The sequence below is a fragment of the Aythya marila genome (assembly GCF_965140915.1).
Source record: "Aythya marila genome assembly, chromosome: 2".
Lineage (NCBI taxonomy): Eukaryota > Metazoa > Chordata > Aves > Anseriformes > Anatidae > Aythya > Aythya marila.
Genome location: NC_139043.1, coordinates 137,209,771 through 137,232,168, shown reverse-complemented (window position 1 = coordinate 137,232,168; position 22,398 = coordinate 137,209,771). Strand labels below are relative to the sequence as shown.

General features: G+C 34.6%; 1 protein-coding gene across 3 annotated transcripts in view; it reads right to left on the bottom strand.

Moving 5' to 3' along the window:
* ZFPM2 (zinc finger protein, FOG family member 2) overlaps positions 1-22,398 on the bottom strand; it is a 325,424-nt gene that overhangs the window by 229,848 nt on the left and 73,178 nt on the right. For all 3 annotated transcript variants that reach the window (XM_082753383.1, XM_082753384.1, XM_082753385.1), the window contains one exon: positions 9,107-9,208. In XM_082753383.1, the coding sequence (XP_082609509.1) occupies positions 9,107-9,208 (102 nt within the window). The remainder of the gene's footprint in view (positions 1-9,106; positions 9,209-22,398) is intronic.

Here is a 22,398-nt window from a genome sequence, read left to right as displayed (position 1 = left end):
ATCTTATCTTTCTAAATTATCCATAATAATCCATCATTGTGGTTTTATGCTGATGAAGTACCTTTGATATTAATGAAACTATATCGCCATAAAATCAGAGAAGCACAGACCTGAATCATCCCACTTGAGTATTTTCTTTAAGTAACGTATCATTTTTACAACTTCATCCTCAATCCCTGAAATGTATCAGACAATTTTTCTTCATAAAAAAACAGTAAACCACTGCATAGTCCTGGAATACTCACTCAAGACAAAATTACAAAAAATACTGGAAAGTTTTTCTATTTGTAATCCCCAAGAATATGTTGAGAAGCCAAGTATGTCTGTTCATCTGTTCAAGTTTTCCAGCATGAATAAATTGTTTGAGGGTCTTGAGGGAGATAAAGGGTATAAGGGAGGAAGGGAAAGAGTAAGGTTAAAAAAAAAAAAAAAAAAAAAAAAGCCAAGAACCCAGATGGCCTCTGCACAGCTCTTTTGGAAAGTCTAAACTAACAAGCTGACTGTAGGAAAAACTAGGCACTAGTGCCATTGTGCCATTACGACTTTCCAGACACAAAGGCTTTAATTCTTATCTGCCTAACCAAATATATGTATTATATATTTATTTATTTATTTATTTTTTTTAACTCTGGGCCATGTTTCTAACTATTAGATTCTTACTTTCTTTCTTTTCGTTCTTTCTCTTTCCTTTCTTCCTTCACTGACTCTCATTAGAACATATTTAAATAACTAAAAACTATTTTAACTAAACAAAAATGAGGTCTGATTCTATTAAGATAACCATGCTTATTTTTATCATATTGATGAATAAGTGTTGAATGATTGCATAGAAGTTTACTCCAGCACTTCTCCAGCAACCACCATTGCACTTTGTATACAAAGATGGTTTACACACACCCTTGTCTGAAGCCTACATCAAGGAGAGAAAGTAAGATCTATTATTCAATCCATATCCTTCCTTTGGACATGCAATGGTAAAATGACCTAAAAAATGAAATGAGATAATTAGAAACATAAAATCAAATGTGTGTTAATCTGGTATCATTAAGTTAAACACAAATACTGAAGTCGGGGTCAGAATTTAGACAGGGATATTGCCCTTAGGACACTCTTGCCATCCCATGACCACTCTATTCAGCTCCATTTCCAGACTCAGAACCATTCTGAACTGTGTAATTTTATTGGGTAAATATTCATATCCAGTTTGTCACTGACACGTCACATTAAATTTGCTTTCAGCAAAAGCTGATTCTCTCAAATGGAGGTATAATGGCTTCTGGTGATAATGTGTTTGGTTGGTTACATTATTTAAAATTTTATGTTATGATGTCTTAACAGGAAGGAAGTAAATGAGGGAAGAGGAAAATACATTCTGAAAATCAAAATATGTTCTTTAATTATATATGCTGAACACATAACACATCACTGTAGCCAAAAGAAAGCTGCCAACTTAATTAATAAAGACACTAGCATTGCTCAGTAGGTACTAGCACCCAACTGCTGCACTATTGCGTTGCATGGTAAATAACACTAAGTTGTGCATACAGTTCATTGTATTAACATATCCGTCCTTCAGCTGTTCAAGGCAATGTTCCTATGCAGTATTCCGCATGCAATAATCTTAGTTGAATTAACGAGGAAAATACAACAAAGAGCAAAATAGTTGTGAACCAATTAAATGTCCCTTTTGATTCTCACCCCATCTGTTTCCCAAAACAGACATTGTCTCCTAGTCCTTTGCAATTACCGGGGTGTTATATTGCTTTTATGACCACACTACAGTAGAGACAGCTGAAAAGTGCAAAGCTTTCTGCCAGCCTCTGCAGGTCCCTTGGTGCATGAAACTACAAGAAACAATGTATTGTAATGCAGATGTTCATTGATTCCCTGCAGACTTTCACAGACTACGAGTCCTTCACTGTGTGACCTACAGGGATTTGTACTTCACATAATATCCACTATATAGTGTATCATGTCCAAAGTGAAGTACCGAGTAAATCTGATCATTTGTCCCTTGCACATGCCTTTCCCAGCTATCAACTTTTTTCAGAGAACAAGAAGTCTTTTGTGCTTGAAACATAAATGCCAATCAAAATAGAATACAATTCTAATGTGTATCACTTTTCATTCAGAGTCCAGTTTTACAGTTCAAGATGATGTTCTTGCCTCATGATGTACATATACAAGTAGAAAAGAATTTAGGAAGGTCCTGGATCAAATGAAATTGAGTCTATTTAGTCTGAAAACTTGCTCACTTGCAGATTAAGGTAGTTTCCAAAGCACAATTTACACCTAAAATACTGAAAATGAAAAGCCATGCTACCTCAAGTAAATATTTCACAACTGGGTAAATAAAGGCCCAGAAATATTATACAAATGCCATCAAACTAAACACTAATAGACTTGAAGGTTTTAGATAGTTTCACTTTTCTGAAGCATTTGGACAAACATTAAAATGAAGTTCTGTGTTTGAAAATATTCTAAAAGGCTACTTGTTTGAACAAAATTAAAGCTCTACACATTTAAAATGTGTAGAATGAGAAAATGTTACTTCTAAACTAGGTGCATTTCCATAGCACCTAATTTTTAAACATAATTTAAATTTACATAAATGTTACTTGCATGAAACGATGTTAAGGAAATGGCATCTCTAATGACAAAACAGTTGAGTGCTTGATAAGGGCTCCAGTAGCCAGCAATTAACTTCATTGATATTTTATGTCACAAGTCAAATACGGTAAGGTTTATCTCCAAGTTTATAGAATCTTACAATATTTGCACCTTGAACCATGAAAAGGATTCCACAGAAGTCACCATAAGAGCAAGTGACTTCAAGATAGTAAATATCTCTTTGTTTTCAATACTTAGAACTGCCTATTGTGAAAACACCTCAATTTTCTTTTAAAGCCTTGGTGACTGCCATTTCTGGTTAGCTGGCATATGGTCAGGAGTGGACATAGAATTAAAAACTCTCCTCATGACTTGATTTTATCTTTTACACCTACTCAGTAGCTCATGCAACAGTCTGTTCCCTACAAACAGACTTGCATGTAGGAAAGATGGCTGCAAATACTAGGTTGCTACTTCCATGTTAGTTCACACAACCACTCTCATTTTCTCATCTTTCAGGGTTTTAGAGGGAACAGCCTGGCAACAAGATCAATTGCCTTGCAGAAGAGATAGTTTCTGTACTAGCAACATCTGTTCAAGGGTGTAAAAGAAGGAAGAAAACCTTTCTTCTGGTAAAGGAAAGCTAATTACATGTGCCAAAGGAAAGTTCTGGGCACTGAGGCTAAATAATATGAAATGGGCCACATCTATGTGTTGGGAGACTCCCTTAGCCTTTCAGTAGGTTACTGCATACAAATTACCTATTGAGAAGGCTCCCTGCAATGCTCCCTGAAATTTGGGAATTATTTTGGAAGAGTGCCAGCTGGCCTCAACCACAATCATGCCAGGGACATTTTTGGCACTTCACTGGTATGTATTCTTCAGTTTCTGTGACTACTGAATTCACTAACATATGTGTAGCCTAGTTTTCCTTACAGCTCTTAGCCTTGCATCTTCTCTTTACAAGAGGAACATGCTGAACATGCTCATCAGGTTAGAGCAGAGAGGTGGGGCCCTCAGAAGGGTTTGCACCAGCTGCTACAGCCAGCAGAATAATTTCTCAGTCCCACCACCTCAGCACTGCCCCTGGACAAAAGTACCACATCCTGGTGCTCTTATTTTTGGCTCCTATATAACATGCTTGCATGTTATACACTAATATTGACTTTTAAAATATTGTATATTTAAATACCAGTTTTTACCATCATTTGATGATATAAGAATCTCAGCTTTTGTCACAAAAAATGTGGGGGATGTCTTCAAGACTTCATGCTTCTAGCAGACATTTGATAGCAAGTCACAATGATGTATGGATAAAATCACTAAGTACACTACTAAGGTTAAACAAGGTGAATATAATGCAAGAGTACTTGGGGAAAAATGGTTTTAGTTAAGCAATCAGACCTCAAATAGAACAATGCCTTGCAGAGGTCTGCACTGCTGACAGTTTCAGGTAATCAACAGTAAGCTGTGCTATGCATGAAAAGGCCTGGGAACACCACAGTCCTTGAAGACCTGGTTCAGTTCTATGTACAAGAGTGAAAATTATTTGAAACACTTAACACACAGGTGTGGTGACCTCCCAAAACAGCTCCAGTATCAGAACCAAACCATGAAGTCAGAGGTTCATTCCCATTAGCTTCACCAACCTCAATAGTATTCAAATGTCAAAATAAGACCTGCACTCTACAAGTTAATTTGATGACTATTACCCCCCTACATGGCCCACTCTTAGTTCCAAACTAATGACAGAACCAGATCAAGATCCACAGAAATTCTCCCCATCTCCTGTATCCCCCCTCCAAACACCCTGGTATAGGAGCTGGGCTCTCTTCTTTTAATCCAATACCCACTTCACTACAGAAGATTTATTTAGACTGCCTCTTGTTTCATAAAGGGCTCCAAAAGTCTGTAGTGATTTTGACACTTTGTTATAATGTTTCTGTGACCCCCCACCCACCCCCTCCTCACATACCACACCACCACCCAGCCTCATTTTCATATGGATACAAAGCATCGGGATAAAATGATGGTTCATTATAGTGGTACAGAGCTCTTATCTTCATCCGGCAAGAGTCATTTCCTTCCAAAGATTGAAATGCAAATGTGAAAATTAATGATAACTGCATTATCTGATAGCAGAGATAATACCGATTCACTGTCAGAGTAACACACAGTCGTTCTATGATTTCCTCTGCTTCTTCACAATATTCTTCTTACTGTCAGACTATATCTATGGTTAACTATGTTTCATGGATTTTTGTTAATTTACATCAAATAGCATTTCCAAGATCTTATATCTACCACATCCCCCAATCAAAAAAGAAACGAAATCGGGACAGTAATCTCCAAGTCCTTCTTAGGGCTGGTTTAAAAAGAAAGAAAGAAAAAAAAAAAAAAAAAAAAAAAAAAGGAAAGAAGGAAAAAAAAAAAAAAGAAAGACTATCATTAATATCTGCTTCCATCCTGCAGTGGCCTGCCTACCAACCATTCCAATCCATATTATACACTCTTGCTTTGTAACCCAAACTGCTTAGAGTATTACGAAATAATGCAGATTTAGCCCAACAATCAATACATATTTACAGCAGTTCTTATGAATGGTTACAGGAAGTCTATTCAGAAAAGCTTTTCAAGCTACCTTTTGTAACAGGTAAAAATGTGAACCTGGCATGTGAAATGTTCACAAGGATCTTTCTGATCCACATCCTGCTAAAGCAATACTTCAGAATTCACATGAAAGACTGTGTATCTTTTATTAAAAATTCATAGCAGTGTCACATGCAGCATATCATTACTTTAAAGCACTATTTAACTTTGTATTTACTATTTTTCTTACCCTTTCTGATATATTTTAAGAAAAACACCAACTTGCAATGGTAATAAAAAGAAACTACACTGTGTTATATTTAACCATCTTAAATGTTTTTTTCTATATTCCTTGATATATGTATATGAGTCATGATGAGTCTCCTGAGATTTCACATGAGTTATGACTTCATCCTGCTTTACTATTATCAATAGTAGAAATTCTGTCAATTTACTCGAGGCAGAATTTTACACATGGGAAACTTTCACTTAATGTGTAGATGAATGTAAACAGTACATAAAAAATAACCATAAAATGGCAAAGAGAGTTGTAAGTCTTATTTTCCATTGCTTTTTTTTTTTTTTTTTTTTTTCATTTTGGTTATGTGGACAAACCACATTATCTCACTTTCTACGATAATTTCAGATACATATCAAAAGAACTTATGACACTGACTTTCAAGACTATCCAACTCACAAATTCAACGTGTTCTGTAATAAAGCTGTGCTCCTATATGGCTGTGAAGGTAATAGCTTATATAGGGAATAAGGATGAAATAGTTGACAATATAGTGAATGCATTCACATTAAGAAGAGTTCTGGTATGGAAGCATGGAACCTCTAGGATATTTCATTCACAGTTCCCCAAGATGGGCAGGCTTACATAGAATAGATATGCAGTAAGAAAGGGGATGATCTTATTCTTGTGTGATTGATAGTCTGTAGAAGACATGTAGGAGATACTCCTTTTGTTCATTATCTGTTAAAACACTGATCACTTTCTTCATGTGCACTGATAACCTAGCAATAATACAAAGGATTATCATATATATAATACATGCATATTGCTATATGCATATACTATGTGCATCTACACATATCAAGGCATGCATCTGATAACAAACAGTATATTTAAGGCTGTAAAATGGTCTCTATTTCCACTTTTAAAGAATAAATCTTTTCATATAAAATTTGTTCAAGCCCAGTCTTGCAGATTTTATTTATTTATTTATTTATTTATTCCTTCTGCTGTTGGCCATACAGAAAAAAGAATCAGGTCCTTTACTGTGTATCTATACACAGTCTATTGACCTCAGTTTCCATTATTTAGGAGTTGTCTTCTCATTAAAAAGAACTTAAAAAAAAAAAAAAAAAAAAAAAAAAAAAAAAAAGGACAAAACCAATGAACCAATGAAAATTACAGATAACAAAATATGTGTATATTCAGGTAACAAAGTGACTACATAGAGTACGCATTATCACTGCAGAAATTCTTTATTGGTCAGTGAAGGTTGCAAGTTTATGTGATTTCAAAGACTGCATCAGCGGTAACTCTTTGAAGCTACAGCACATTTAACTGTAGATTTTTCATAAAGTGGAAGGAAGGAAGGAAGGAAGGAAGGAAGGAAGGAAGGAAGGAAGGAAGGAAGGAAGGAAGGAAGGAAGGAAGGAAGGAAGGAAGGAAGGAAGGAAGGAAGAGCTCTAAATTTATAAAGAATTTTCCTTGAGTTGTCAAGTTGTCACAGTTCAGACTTCCAGTCTATCAACTTGCATCGTGAAGAACACATTTCCTTGGTTTCTGAGAGAGCTTTATCTCGGTAGGAAGACCAGATGTAGACTCCATAACAAACTATGACTAGCTACTCATAAAGATAGCATCTATACTGTGAGCTGGTGAAGTTAAGTAAACCTAAGTTTTTAATGGCTTTTTTTTCTGCGGTGCTAGCATAAACCCCTAAATAAGCAAAATATTTCATTCTTTGGGTTTGTTTGTTTGTTTTAAAGATCTAAAAGAAGTTATCATTTTTCTTGTACTGCATGGCTGAAATTAATTTCTGTGGTGTTTTTTTGTTTGTTTTTCCCATATCAATAAATAACCAAATTCATTTCAAAAAGCATGCATGATGGAGAGCATGTCATGGGGTATATATCCATTCCTTTCCAACCTTCATACATACTATTCCCTTTAAAAAAATCTGTACTTAAATAAAACAAAGCTCTTCATTTCATGTCATTGGCCAATCATTTGCAGAAGTTAAACCGCAACCCATGTCAAAGCTATCAATAAATATGTATTACACATCTTACTGTTTGATATCTTGCCGTTTAACCAAACTTTTTTTTTCCAACAAAAAAGTCATAAAAATGTATCTTAAACGTTTCTATAAAATAGCTCATAAAAAAGACAACAGCCAACACAAATACATTTTCAACTATGTTGAATACTATGTTATACACTAAACAATGAAAAAAATGTATATATTTAAGATAGAATTTATTTCTAATGATTTTTTTTCAAGCCATATGTTAATCATTGACAGCCTTTAAATCTGCAGTTAAGTTAAAAAAGGTTATTCTGGTCCATCCACGGATGCCCTTTGTATTACTTCAAATGTACTGTAGTGTACTTTATTACAAGATCTTGTTTTCATATAACACCATAGTGCTTTATATAAAGTATCAACTTACTTGTATATTATCGTTAAGACCATTTTAAATGACATCATAACAATCAGATTTACTATGTCTTCATTTTTGTTTGCATTGCATTTTCCAGGTGCTGGTTTCAGAAAATTACCATTAGCGTTATTCTTTTCCTCATGAAGAGCACACAGTAATTTGCAAAATCAAGCAAGGATGAAAATGTGATTGAAATACAGGATATTTTTTTTCTAATGAAATATTATTATTGAATTATAAATTATTAATATAACACTTCTGAAACTCTTTTCTGACATGTTCATCCTTTTTAGGGAAAATGTTTATTAGAGATACAGCTATTCTAAGTGTATGTCTAGCTTCAGATGCACATTTTCCAAAAGCAAAATTAAAATATATTAAATATAATGGATTTTTAAGGCCCTACCTAGAGTCCATACCCATGAAAACACTGATGAACTTAACTGCAAAATCACCTCATTCAAAAATACAGTTTACCCCTTTGTCTTAGGTACTTTTATGATACAACAGAGGTTTTACATATTTATATTGAACAGATATTTGGAAAGTATTCCCATGCTACCATCACTTTTTATACCTTAGCAATACTGTGCTTGCACCTCCTTAGAAGTGCGTAATAGAAAAATATTAACATGAATTAATGTTTTACTGTGAACTTCTAACAGCATATTGTCTACAATCTATGTTTCTCTTTCAACCAAGATCAATGACCAGGTTTACTAAATGATATCAAGTTCAAACTGATAATCAAAGTCCTTGAAAATGTCAGTAGTTTCCATGCCTGTTTGTTAATCTCAACATGCTGCTAAATATAAGCACAAAGTTTGTGGGGGTACAATGGTGTCTGGTTGGTCTGGCCTCAGAAAATATAGCAGAAAAACTTCTATCTTAATACAGACATGGAACTGGGAATTTACTGATAAATTGTAATCCTAAAATATTAAGCATCAACACTTTCCTTTATATCAAGAAAATGTGTAAGACATTCCATGTGAAACAATTTACACAATGGTATAGCCAAAACCATTTTTTACTCAAGATCTTTCTCTTAGTCCTTATTCATTAATATCTTGGATGCCAAAAGATCGTTAAAGAAACAGTTCATTAAAAAACAATACAAGGCAGAACACAGCCAATAATAATAATAATAATAACAAAAACAACAACAATAATATAGAAAATCTCTAGTTTAAGAGATTTCTCATGGCTTTCAGTTGTTTTTTCCTACCTGGCCCATCCCAATCTTCTGCCTCTGCAGCAAGCTGCCCTGGTTTTTCTGACCTTGAATCACCCTCAGATTCTGCTACCCCCTGGATGCCTTCTTCATTGCCTGAAAAAAACAATCCAAGAAGTACCTTTTTGAGATATTTAAATAATGACTTTTAGGCAGTTCTTCTTCAATATCCAAACAACTGCTTATAGGTAAGTGAAAATATATTCATATTGATAAACAGAGAGGAAATGGAAGAAAAAAAAAAAAAAAGTATTATTAGACATGTAAATGTCTGTGAGTTTCCAATGAATAAAACAAGCTCCAATCCTTCCAGTTCTGTGGAGAGACAAGTCTTGGTAATCAGTGTATATTCCATAGACTTAAAAAAAAAAAAGAAAAGAAAAAAAAAAAAGAATCACAACTAGCACCTATTCTGTAAACTTACATACCAAGTCATTAAGTTTATATGCATAAATGAGAGAAACAAATGAGCTCATTACTCCCCAGATAGAGGGGTGATTAAGGAAAATATTCTTTCACTTAAATGTTTTCTTGAATTGACACCTGACACCTAACTGTTGTTTATGCTTTGCAGATTAATGACACTGTACAAATACATGGTCTACTAACTATGCTGGCTTTCCTGGCTACTAGTGGGAGACCTAATCTATGGTATTTAGGCATTTAAGGAATTTCTGCTTAAAGGTTTCAAGCCAGCTACCCTATGACAGCTTTCTCCCCATCGAGCTTAATCTAAAAAAAAATAACATTTGTAGTGAATTTGAGAGTTTTCACCACCAATCTGAGAATATCTGTCTGCCTTCAGAAACTATCTAGTTCAAGGTAGCACATAAGGCATACTGAACATTACAAGCAGGTAAATTTTTAGAGGTGGCCACTTTATTATTATTTGAAGAATTATTAATTGAATGTCAAATTATTTTGGTTAAAGAAAGTTACTAATTAAGCTCTATGCAAACATACTTTGAAATAACCACTACAAACATACAAACTGAAGGTAAAGGGTTAAAATATTAACACAAAATAGTATGGCCACAGTAATGTGCTAAATGATCTGTCAGGCTGCTTATGCCAGCCAGTAATTTGGTGCATTTATAGAAATTATTTATTTTTTTACTACTAATTAATCCAAAAATCCTTAAATAGGAAGAGATTTTGAAGAATGGGAGAAGTTGAACCTGCTCAATTAACTGCATTGGTCAAAGAGGACTGATTTGCAGTTTACATTTTATAACAATCTAGAAGCAAACTTTAAAAAAAATGAGTTCCACAGAAAAGTGGCAGCATTAAAAAAATGCATAATATTTCCAAATTTGGAAATCAGACTGTTTGTTGATTTGACAACAGTAAAGTGAGGAGAAAAAAGCAGAACAATTAAGTAGTAACTTGCATTTTTTTCCCCACTTATGATAACAAAAGCTTTTATTAACAACATAGGTAGAGAAATGTGATTACAACAAACCATGCCAGATCCCCATACATTATCATTGGAGCTATATTTATACCAGATAAGATTGCGACACAGAGTTTTCAAGTACATGATCATATACAAGCACTATAAAGTATAAACTTCATGAGCATATGTAACATCTTATATTAACATATTCTTCCTTGAAAACAATTTTTGAAATCCTATGTATAAGGTAAACTGGTAAACTACTTCTCACACAAACACAACACTATATTCACTCTAGACTCTTGATAATGAAAATTAATTCTTAAGTAATAACAATATAGCTCAGTGTATTCATTGTCATTTAAAGCTAAAATAAATCAAGAATAACGAGTATAATTTTTTATTAAACATGCTGTATACTTTTACCAAGGCATTTGAAGCTGACGTGGTGAAGTTTAATCTGAAGTTACCTTTCAGAAGACGTTCATAAGGAGTAACGCAGAAAAAGTTATCAAGTAGTCTTATCGATTATTTGGCTTTACCAACTACCCTATTTTGTACTAGCATTTGTGCAGTTAGCTTGTAGTAACCAAAAGAGCTCTGCCTTTTTTTTTTTTTCTTTGCAAGTTTGTGGACTAAAGAATGTATCAGATATTTTTACCTTCTTATTTCTACCTTCATAGCTACCTACAGCTGCAACAAATTGCTTGTTATTGAAGGGACACAAAGGACAACTCGCCAAGACACAAACCTGGCAAAATCAACTCCAGTTCTTTCCAAAATGCTAGAGAACACTTCACAGTACTATTCTATATCAGACTATTCTGTTGAGTTTCTAACTCAAGCTGTATAATCACCATATACAGCTCTTCAAATGTTCTTTTCATGGAATTCTTATACTAAAGGAAATTATTTTCTTCCACTGTAAACAATAGATGTCTATGGACTAAATGAGAGCAACAATAACAAAAAGATAGGAATAACAACAATTATTTTAGATAAATGCCAAGGATGGAAAATTTTAGCTCCAAAATATAGAATGTTTTCCAGGTTATAATACATGCAAACCTGGTGTTAGCATGCAAATTTAAGCATTCTTTCAATCAGTGCAACCAACCAGAACATCAAACAAACAAAACTATTAGAATTGAAAGAGGAGGGGGAGAAACTTATGTGAAAAGATTGGGCTGAAGGGTAAAAGAAGGACAGAGTTACAGCTTAGGTATACAACCTACAGCATACAGTAATTAAGTATTTGGGAGATGAGAAAAGATCTGAAAATTTATGTTAGCAGATGGCTTAACTTTTCATTAACTTGTTTTTTCAGTGTCTCATGAAGTATGGTGTTACGTGTTCTCCATAACCAAGTTTTCATGAATTAATGCATGTCCTGTGCAAATAGAACAAAATACGGAGAATTTACAATAAAGATAAAGTTTGTTTTGTATCTAAAGCTATTTTTCATTATTTACATCAATATTTTCTTCTAAGCATCTTCCAAGGCCACATGTTACACACCTGAAATATCTCAACACTGACTACTGTATCCCCGTACTACTATCCCTCCATACTGAAGCAATCTCCTTGTGAAACCAACTGTCTAGATAGTACTGTGAAGCAATTCTAACCTAGGCTCAGATGAGTATCAAGGTCAGATGAAAATGTCCAAGTTGATCCACTTGCTGCTACATAGACTGCAACTTTAAAAAGCCAAAAGGAGGCTTAGCTCAAGAGTTAATAACAAAATACATCTCTCAAGCTTTTTTTCTTTTCTGTCCCCATAGTGTTGCTTTAGCAACTAACATTTGTTCAGCACAAAGGAGTTTATTTACTCACAGTATTTCTTTTCTTTCCATTGTTTACTCTTTTTGTTCATTCACAGACTATATTTCAGTCTCAATAAGACTATTTATTTAATATTTGTTTTAAAACTGATTACATTTTTCTCTGTTTTATAAGTGTAGATATTTAATTGGATCCAGGACACATTTTTTTCTTTCTTTCTTCCATGCCAAAACAAGTGCTTTATATATACCACCTACTTTTCTGCTAACCTGTTGAATCATTTCAAATTCCACCAGGTCTTTTTTCTCATGCTTATTTATTTGCTTTGCTGCTCAGTTACATTTTATTTTTAAGTTAAAGGATAAATATTATTTTTTTTTACCATGAACATCAAATAGCATTACAGAAGTATCATCAATGATAAATGCTGCTTCTACTGTAGTTTCGCCTTACAGTGACTATGATCAGTAAGCAAACATCGTCCTTAAAAGAACATTACTGTGGTTACAAAAACACTCATAAACAAGAATCTGTTATATTATATAGTATGTTTAGTCAAGGGTCAATTAAGCCTTCTGGACTCTTAGCAACTTGGCAGAATTCATCTCAGATATCAGTAGATATCTGAAAATTAAACTAGTCCAGACTAATTATGTAGGCACTCCCATAGATAGGGAAGAGAGAAACCTCCACTGTGACTCATTCCATTCTGGGATGAGACAGGAGACCACTCTTGGTGATAGCAGAAATGAATCATCCTCTGAAACACACCAGGAACCTATCTTTAGCCAGCTGAAGTTAGGTAAAACAAATTTCTACCTTACAGTTAGGTGCTGAATACACAAAATAGTACTTGGAAAAATAAAATGAATTTCATACGTGAACAACTTCAGTACTGTAATATGAGCAGAATTTTCATCTTGACCTACTATTTCTTGCCGGAATTAACTGTTTTTTTTTGTTTGTTTGTTTGTTTGTTTTTGTTTTGTTTTGTTTTGTTTGTTTTTGTTTTTGTTTTTGTTTTTGCTCTTCAGAAACAGTTTGAAGAGGCTTTTATGTTGTTTTTATCCTAGATGTTTATTCAAGGGAGACAAGTAATAAAACTAAACCACTGTAATTCAATGTGGTACAGTTGGTCAGGGAGTCTGAACACTGTAAAAGAGACATATAACCAGAAACATACAAGAAAGAACTCTGACATCTCTGGCAATACTGCCAAATAGTAAAAGAGAGACTTGAATATACAAGTAATTTCACTTCAATCTTTTTTAAAAATTAAATACTTCCCAATTTGTACTTAATCAGCTTGTATAACACTTTATTGCAGTATTTTAAAGAATCACATGGGATAGCAATTCTTCTCAACCCTGCTGTTTTAATCCATGTGTTTCCTATCAATATTAGGCTCATACAAAAATTCTCATACAACATAACTATTGAACTTTCTTGACTAGGAATGTTACAGCAGCTGTTACATACTCCATAATGTATTTTTCAATCAGCTAAATCAACAAAGTATTTTTAACAATGAGCAGTTCAGAACTGACAGATCTACTTTCTTGTTCACAACTGCTTATCACAGCATTGATATCATATATGTTTTCCAGGTGCTTCCTGTAGTTAGGATACCTTCACAGAAGCCGCTTGTGGAAGATAAGGTCATAAAAGAGATGAAAAATGTGCAAGCTTCATACACGCATGGTTTTATCATCAGACAAAATAGCTTTGGGTGAAGGACTGTACCAGTTACAAACAGCGCACTGCAGCTTATATTAGAGTGAGAGAACATTAAAAGTTTGAAATTCAGTTTGTGCTCATTCTTCCTGGCAGCATAAATGTAAACTTAAATTGTTAACATCCTAATACAGCTGTTTGGAGTGAAAAATCACTTCTCAATTATAATAAATCAATTCAGAAATAAATTGTTATGAAGCCTGCAGCATTTTGCACTGCTAAAAGAAAAATCAGGCTTGATACAGATGCTTTGGATTCACTCACTGTAGAGTGAACATTCAGCAAGGTACATAACCTTAAGTATGCCAGTGCAACTGCTCACAAAGGGGCAGGCTTTCCAGGGGACAGAGGAGAAAGGGCTCTTTCGTCTTCCTACCACAACCTATAGTGGCAATAATACCAGACCCTAGAGAAGAATTCCAAGACTGTATAAAATAGATGCCTGAGCTTCAGGAACTATAAATTAGTATACAAACATCATCCCTCACTGTTTGCTTTATTTGCTTTATCACAGCACCTAAGACCAGTCACAGAGCTTATACAGACTGAAAATTTTGCTCTTGAATCCTCTGAAACACATAGTATGCAGGAACAGCTCTTCAGAAACAACAGTTATATAACTTTGAAACAAAGCACATACAACTTAAAATACAAATGCAATGTACTTTGTTCATTTAAAGTAACTTACTTTTTGGCAGCACATGCTATTCTTAAAAACTACCAGTGAGATCTAACAGGATGAAGCTGTTCATGTGTATTAGTTCTTTTTAAAGGATTCTGTGTAAATATTTAACAAGCAGAAGTGTTTAATTTTGATGGTCATGCAAGTTTTCAGCAGAAAATATACCTCTGAGAAAAAAAAAAAAAAAAAAAAAAAAAAAAAAAAAAAAAAAACAGAAAAAAAAAAGTAAATTGGGAGGGAAGCTTCCCTAATTTGTTGTGTTTGGCATCAGGTGTGAGGACAAGGCAGACAACTACAGAGACTACGGTGTCATGCAGAGGGATTTATTCTACAAGCCTTGTGGGTACTGGGGGCGAGATGAAGGGAGAGATGGTGGGAAACAGTGAGAGAGAAATCTGGTGCTATCAGCACAAGACTATTATCACTTAGTGTGATGCATATCAGAAATACATACCAAAGTCAACAGAGATTCCTTTTTCTACATATACAGTAAGTTTGAGCAAAATCTGGCTCTCAGATGACTGATTTGCTAACATACCTGGAAAAAAACAACACCTGTATATACATTAATTCCCTGACCTTTATTTTAGCTTATATTAATCATCTCAGTAGTTTGCTTCTTTGCAAACAATTATTGTTTTCTGTCATGCTGATTAACAATCATAATTTCTCCTGGGATGAATCTCATTTGAAGTAACTGTATATTTTGAGTTGTGCTAAGCACTCTTGAAATTTTTTATCCAGTACGCATCAGTCTCTTACCCTAACTTTTAGGAAAAGTCTGTGAATATCCATGTGTCAGTGAGTGCCTACATGTGTGCAAGCTGTTAACTCTCCAAAAGAATGCTAAGGAAATTGTTTTGGTTTGTATCAATATCATCACTTTAACAAAATGACATCTTGAAACAATCATTGTGTTAAAAAACTATTATTGTGTTAAAAAACTAGCATCAACTATTTCTAACCATTTCAGCTACTGCACTTTTCTCATGGGATAAGAAATTCTTGTGCAGCAAGTTCATCTAGATTTAGTTTGGTCCTCCTATTTTTCTAAATGTTTGACATGTCCTCATCATCATCTTGCTTCCTTTTGAAGTCCTCTGAAGACGCAGATCACTCATTCAAATGTATTTCCTGCAGAAAAGTAAAAGTGTCCCTGCAAATTCTTTTCCAGACTTACCTTCCAATAATCAGTTTTGTATTTTCATTTTTAGGGAGCAACTCTTGTGGCAACAGTACTACAAAGGAGTGACATTCAGCTATTTTGCTTACCTAACAATTTTCAGAGATTTAAAGGGGGGAAAAATGTTTTCTATCTTCTCAATCCTTCCCTGCTAAAATTATAACTGCAAGAACACTATTCAAGATATTAAAGTACCAACCTTTGGTTCAAACTTATGTAGCTCTAAGCACTAGATTACAAAAACATCAGAAGCACACTTCTAAAGATATTTAGATGCCCCAAACAAAGACTGTTACTCAGTATAATTGTCAAAAAATATTTCAAAATTTGTTTCAATGGAAACTGACAACCTATGAGCTTCTAAAACATGCTGAAGCAAAATAGAGAGATGATTTCAGAGAGACTTTAGTGATTTTCAAACTGTAAGTTTGCAGAATCTTCATATTTTGACTTATTTAAGTAACAATTCAGTTCCTCCCCTGCTGTAGAAACATTATCTCTTCAAAGAATACTTCATCCTACCAAAAAAAAAATCTAATTTTATAAAATCATCTGAAATCATCTATTATACGCACCTCCTGCTTTCATGTGCTTTCCACATAAATTGCTACATAAGCAGTGCATATCTGTTTTTACAGAGTGAAACTTTAATTTACCTTGCTGTAAACAGTTGAATGTTTTTATTTGTAATAATCAGTATTAGGTGCTTCAGTACCAAAAACTGTCAACTTGCTACCACTGGAGCGCATTTCCATATATATGCATTTTAAGCATTATACATGGCTTCAAAAACAGTTTAGCCTTCCATGAGTCAAACTAAAGAAAAATACTTAGCAGTCATAAATAAATGCTTCCCCTTCTGTTATGTACTACCAATAATACCTTTCCTAGCAACATTTATCCAAATATGTCATAAATGTGGAATTTGCTTCTTTTTTTTTTTCCGATCCCTCAGGAGTTAAATTACTGTTGACATCTCCACTTCTGATTTATAGCATATAGCCTGTGAGAAACTCTGCTTTTCAGTCCTGGACTGACAATGATTTTTCAGGGGATGTCTCAGCACATTTCAAAAGCATTCAGAATTATTATGTTAAGAACACCAAACTAGAAGAAAAAGGCAATATAGACCTTCATTATAAATAAAATTAGTAATAGAGGTATAGTACACATGAACTAAGAACATGCAGTGAAATCTGTCATTTTGTGCATTTCATATTTTAAAGAAGATTATCCTTATTAATTTGCAATTCATATTCTGTCAAATTTGAGCTCAAATTTAAGTCAATTGAAGTTCAAGTTTTGTGACTTTCCAGAAAGGGGACATTACACTACTTGTTGTAACCAAATAATCCCTTTACTCATAGCTGTGATGGAATTCCCAATTTCTTTGTCCTTAAGAAAATCGAAATGTGCTGACTGAAAAGGCTGGAGTTGCTTTGATAAACTGCTTAAACTGAGTAAGCTGTTGAAGTGTTTCTCTCAAATAATTCTGTAAAGCTAAAATAATGTTTTCTATTTGGTTCTATGTATTTACTTCCTGAGATACAGCTTGCTAGTTTCTTTTTCAGATACAATTTCATGTCATCTGCTTGATAACCAATTATTTCATTTCTTGATTAAAAGAAGGGTTTGCTTGTCTATCTTGGGACAATTTTTTATCCCACTGAAATGGATGCTAATACTGACATGGATTTCAGCTGGGCTGAAAATACAGCCCTAGAGATTTACATATGGGTTAGCACTAAATATAAAGGAGTATATGATAGGCAATCTTGTAGCTGCTATTCTGAATGCCTTTCCATGCTTTCAAGGGAATGGTGAAAAAAAATCACTCCAACATTTTCAGATATCTTCTTTCTCTTCTAGCAAGAGAAGAGGTGGTCCTCTGAGCTTGAGCAACTAGAGAAAACGAGAAAGCACAAGTGGTAGAGCACAAGACAAATGCTGATGTTCATAAGAGAAAGAAAGGTTTCCTTTCATCTTAACAGGATCCAATCTAAATGACTTAGCACCTTTGAAGACTATTATCAGAGATCCTTCTTATTGCTTATTTAGCATCTCACAAAAAGTAGATGCACAGGATTTTAAAAAGTTAAAAATAATGGGTTGTTTCGGCTGAATGCGATACAGACAAACAAACAAGAACCCGCACTCTGGGAACCATGAGAATGTAATACAGGTTCACAAATGTGCATAAAAGTCAGTAAGAGGTAACGATTGTATTTTTGGAAGAAGTAGCCCTGTGAGGTGTTGTTTAGATTTTTGTTGTCCTAGGAGATGAAAATATAGTACCACGCATACATCCTGTTTCTGCTTACTAAAAACAATTAATGTGTCCTTTATTTCCTCAGGCAGCCTACATAAATAAAATGTAATGAATTAAATAAATAAATAAATAAATTTAAAGGAATATGAGCTCCAAGAGAACAGAAGTATTGCCAGGGAAAGATAATGTCAGGTGCGGGTGGGGGGTGTCTGGTGCCAAGCAAAGCCGAGGGCTGTGCAATCACCTCTATCAGTGCTCTATCAGTGTCTACACTCCAGCCAAATCCAGAGAAAACAAGGAGTCAAAGATTCAGGTCAATAAGCTTATAGGCGATTTGCACAAACAGCTCCTCCAGCAAGGTAAAAAACAAAGTCATATTGGCTTTTCTTTTCTATTCCTTTTCTTTGAACTCCCCGGTCCAAACACACCCTGGAAATGTCAGTGTTATATGCAAGAATTTAAAGAGCTGAGCTTCTTAATCCCGTTAAGAAATAAGAACAAAGTTGCCTGTAAAGATCTCCTTATTGAGCTCAAAGTGATAATGGTATAGCTGCCTTATGCTTATCCTACTTCCACTTGCTATAGTAAAAGAGGTAGAATTTGTCATGAAATCCATTACTAAAAGGAAGGAACCATTATTGATTAAAAGTTTTCTGGGGAAAAAAAAAAAAAAAAAAAAAAAAAAAAAAAAAAAAAAGCTATAAATCTACTTCCTGATCCAGAAACCAAAAATAGCAAGTCCATTGTTAGTCATTACATGACTAACATGAAAGAGGCAAAGAATATTTACACAGATGAACACAGGCATACACACACAAAGTCAAACTCCAGAGAGAAAAGGAACACACAGAAACCATTCTCAAGGTAAGAGTTTGCCTGGTTTTATAGACAGTGGCATGATAGCTTTGCACATGAAGTATGAAGAGAAAGATTAATGCACAGAAGAACTTAGCTTTGCATATGCTTTTTCTTATACGAAGAATCACACTGCAGCTGTTTCCCTGAATCTCAAGCCTGGCTGCACAATCAGGTCACATGGTTTAATGTAAAAAAATCCAGTCCTAAACTGGTCTGGCAGCCTAGTGACAAAATTCTGTACATGAGCAGAAAACTTCATTCAGGTTCTTAGCACAACTCTTCCAGCCAAAGCAGAATACAAGATTACAGCAGTAGGCATATGCTCAGTATGTTTAGGCCCATATATCCTCTGGATTTTGTTTGCTAAGATTTGTCTATGAGAGTTTCAGAAGGCATTAGAATCATGCAGCAACACTGATTTACTTTGGGTGTAAGTAGCAGTCTGTGCTAGAGAACCTAGAAGCACCACATCATGAAACAATCCATGCTCATCCCATCCTTTGCATTGCTTGAATCTTCCTATGTCACTAACTGAAGCACAGTTAGTAGTGGGAACCAGAAGCCATCTGCTTTCCAAGCTACCACTGCTGGCGTTAAGGCCACTGAACCTCCTCCCTTTGAGAGCTGGTGCCAAAGCTACCTGGCTTTACAGTAACTATGGGAAGCCTATGCAAGAGGAACAAGCACAATAGCTGTGCTATGAGCAAAAAGCTGGAGAATTCAACATAATTGCCTTTTAATTCAAGAAATCAAGAGACAGATATGTCTTCTCTCTCTAATTATCGTATGTGTATATGTATGTTCCTCCATTCACAGAAACAGTCCCACATTTTCTATTGTCCCTCCATTTTCTTCTCTTGCCATTTTCCTTCTTTGAACACAGCTACTTAACTATCTACTAATCTCAAGTGATCTCTCTCATTGCTCAAGATAACTTTTCCCTTGAAAGTTAATCCCTCACTGAACACTTCTGCTAAGAAGGTCACAAGGAATTGTAATTTGTTCAGCCGGTTCTCACCCTTGTGACGTGGACAAAGCTCCTATTGTCTTTGCTGTGTACAAAGAGGAAGAGGTGTTACACCCACAGGAGGATGTCAAACTTACTAAGTAAGAGATGAGAACATTTTTGATTTTGCTAAGGGTATCTAAGTAGGATGATAGCAATCTGAGACTCAAAAGCCACTGATAAACTACTTCACAGTTCAAATGAACTTGATTTAATGCTTTGCTTTTGTCTCATGAACTCCAACTTTGTGCCTTTCGTATTGCTCTGCTGTTTGCACTCCCTTCTTGTACCCCTCCTCTGTTGGTTTTTTTTTTTTTTTAGTCCTATCAAGGCTCCAGTTCACTTTTATCATCTTTGTTAACATCTCCTTATTCTCCATTTTCTACCTATGAAACCTAATTATCTAGTCTATCTATCACTTTTGCACAGGAAACACGCTGCTTTCTCTTCATCCAGACCATCTTTGTCTGAGTAGAGTACAAACCCTGGGGCTAATTTAATGAATCTTCTAGATCTGAATTTAATCTAAATTCATCGTAATCTGGTACAGAATCTGACCCCAGATACCCACTATCTGAACACTGCACAGAAAGACTTCTTCAGCAGCAGAGGTTCCAGGAAGATATGGCCTTTGTGTGGAGGCATCATGAGATACCCTCTTTATCTGCAGTACAGAAATCTGCAGTAACTGAGCATAAGCAGCAACTTTCAAAGACCCCAAACTAACAAAATGCAATTCATCTTCACCAAGACAACTTCCCACTAATATTTTAGTTTCTACTCCAAAGACTGAGCTTCCTAATGGAAGCACTCTATGACTATATTTTATTAAAAAATAAAAAATAAAAAAAATAACACACAAAACAAACAACAACAACGACAACAACAAAAAAAAAAAACAAACACACAATACCTTTCTCCTCATCTCATTATCAAGCTTACAAACAAATCAGACTTCTAGATACCATTTTTTCTGAGGTTCTTCTAAAATATCCATTCTTGGATAGGAAAATTCATCTCAAAGGTTGAAAATGTATCATTTCAAGCTTAAAACTATACCTGATAGTAGGTTGCTAATGGCCATTTTTGCTTTTAGCATTTACGTACTTAAACACTGGTCACTTCTTCATGCTTGTGTGTAAGTAGAATATGTAGGAACAATTACTCATATGTGGCAAAGTTAATTGCAGTTTTGTTGTATTGCAAAAGTGGTGGTGGGTGGGGGTGGAGGTGGAGGTGGGGGTGGAATTTTCCAGATTTCTTATTGTAAAAGCCATTAATGAGCAAAAGGAGAAGAGAAAAATAATAGCCAAAAGTCATAATTTTGAAAACAGGGAAGTTGTAAAATGACATGTAGCTCAATCAATGTGATTAATTTGCTTCACACTTTGCAAAGGCTTTCGCCTTCGCCTTCTAATTCTGGCAACTATTCTGCTGAATCAATCTCACAAACCTAAATTAATAAGGTGTGAATGACAAGTATAGCTTTATAAAGGTTAGCTGTTTGTAATTTAGACAATAAGGGACTGCTCTCTGCTTATAATACAATCAGGAATAGTTTGACAGGAAAATCTCTTCAGTCAAGAAGCCAAAGTTATCATGAATCCATATGTCCTCTACTTTCACTCATCTCAACGAATTGTTAGCTCAGTAAATTTTTACTTTCAGTAGCCAGGTTCTATAGTTAAAAGCCTTTGTTCTCAGATGATTATTACATTTACGTAGCTGGGGAATTATGAAAAGCAGACCATGTGTGAGCCTTGAAAACACCTCCTTCCCAACACTGATGTCATTTGTTGCCCAAATCTCTGCATTCATGCAGGAATACTCCTCAGTTCACCTATCCTCTAGGAAGAATTCCCAGGGGATGAAAATGGGAATGCACAACTGATGAACATTCAATAACCTCCCCTCAGTTTCTAGAACTTTTCATGGTCTCCACTAGCAAGAGGAGAATGCAGAGATAGCATAAAGGATTCCCATGCAAATCCTGTTATTTTCTAGGACGATGAAACCTGTAGCATGAGAAAACACATATCTGCACTTATATTTGCAGATCATGAGAAGATCCCTCATTTGAAGATATCTGCATTTTACAGGCTTCCAATACTGTCCAACCAGTAAAACAAACAAACAAACAAACAATAAAAAAAAAACAAACAGAAAGTTAGCCCTCAACAAAGAAATTAAAATACATTGGTTTGCTCACCATTCTCCAACATGCATCATTTTCAAGCTTTATTCATGATGTTAAAGAAGCAGTATTTTTAGAAAGAAATTGATTTCTCATATCACCTTTTAATGTGCAACATTTTAACTGGAGCATTATAAAGAAAGCTTTTACTGATTATGAGATCATGACAAAAATCATGA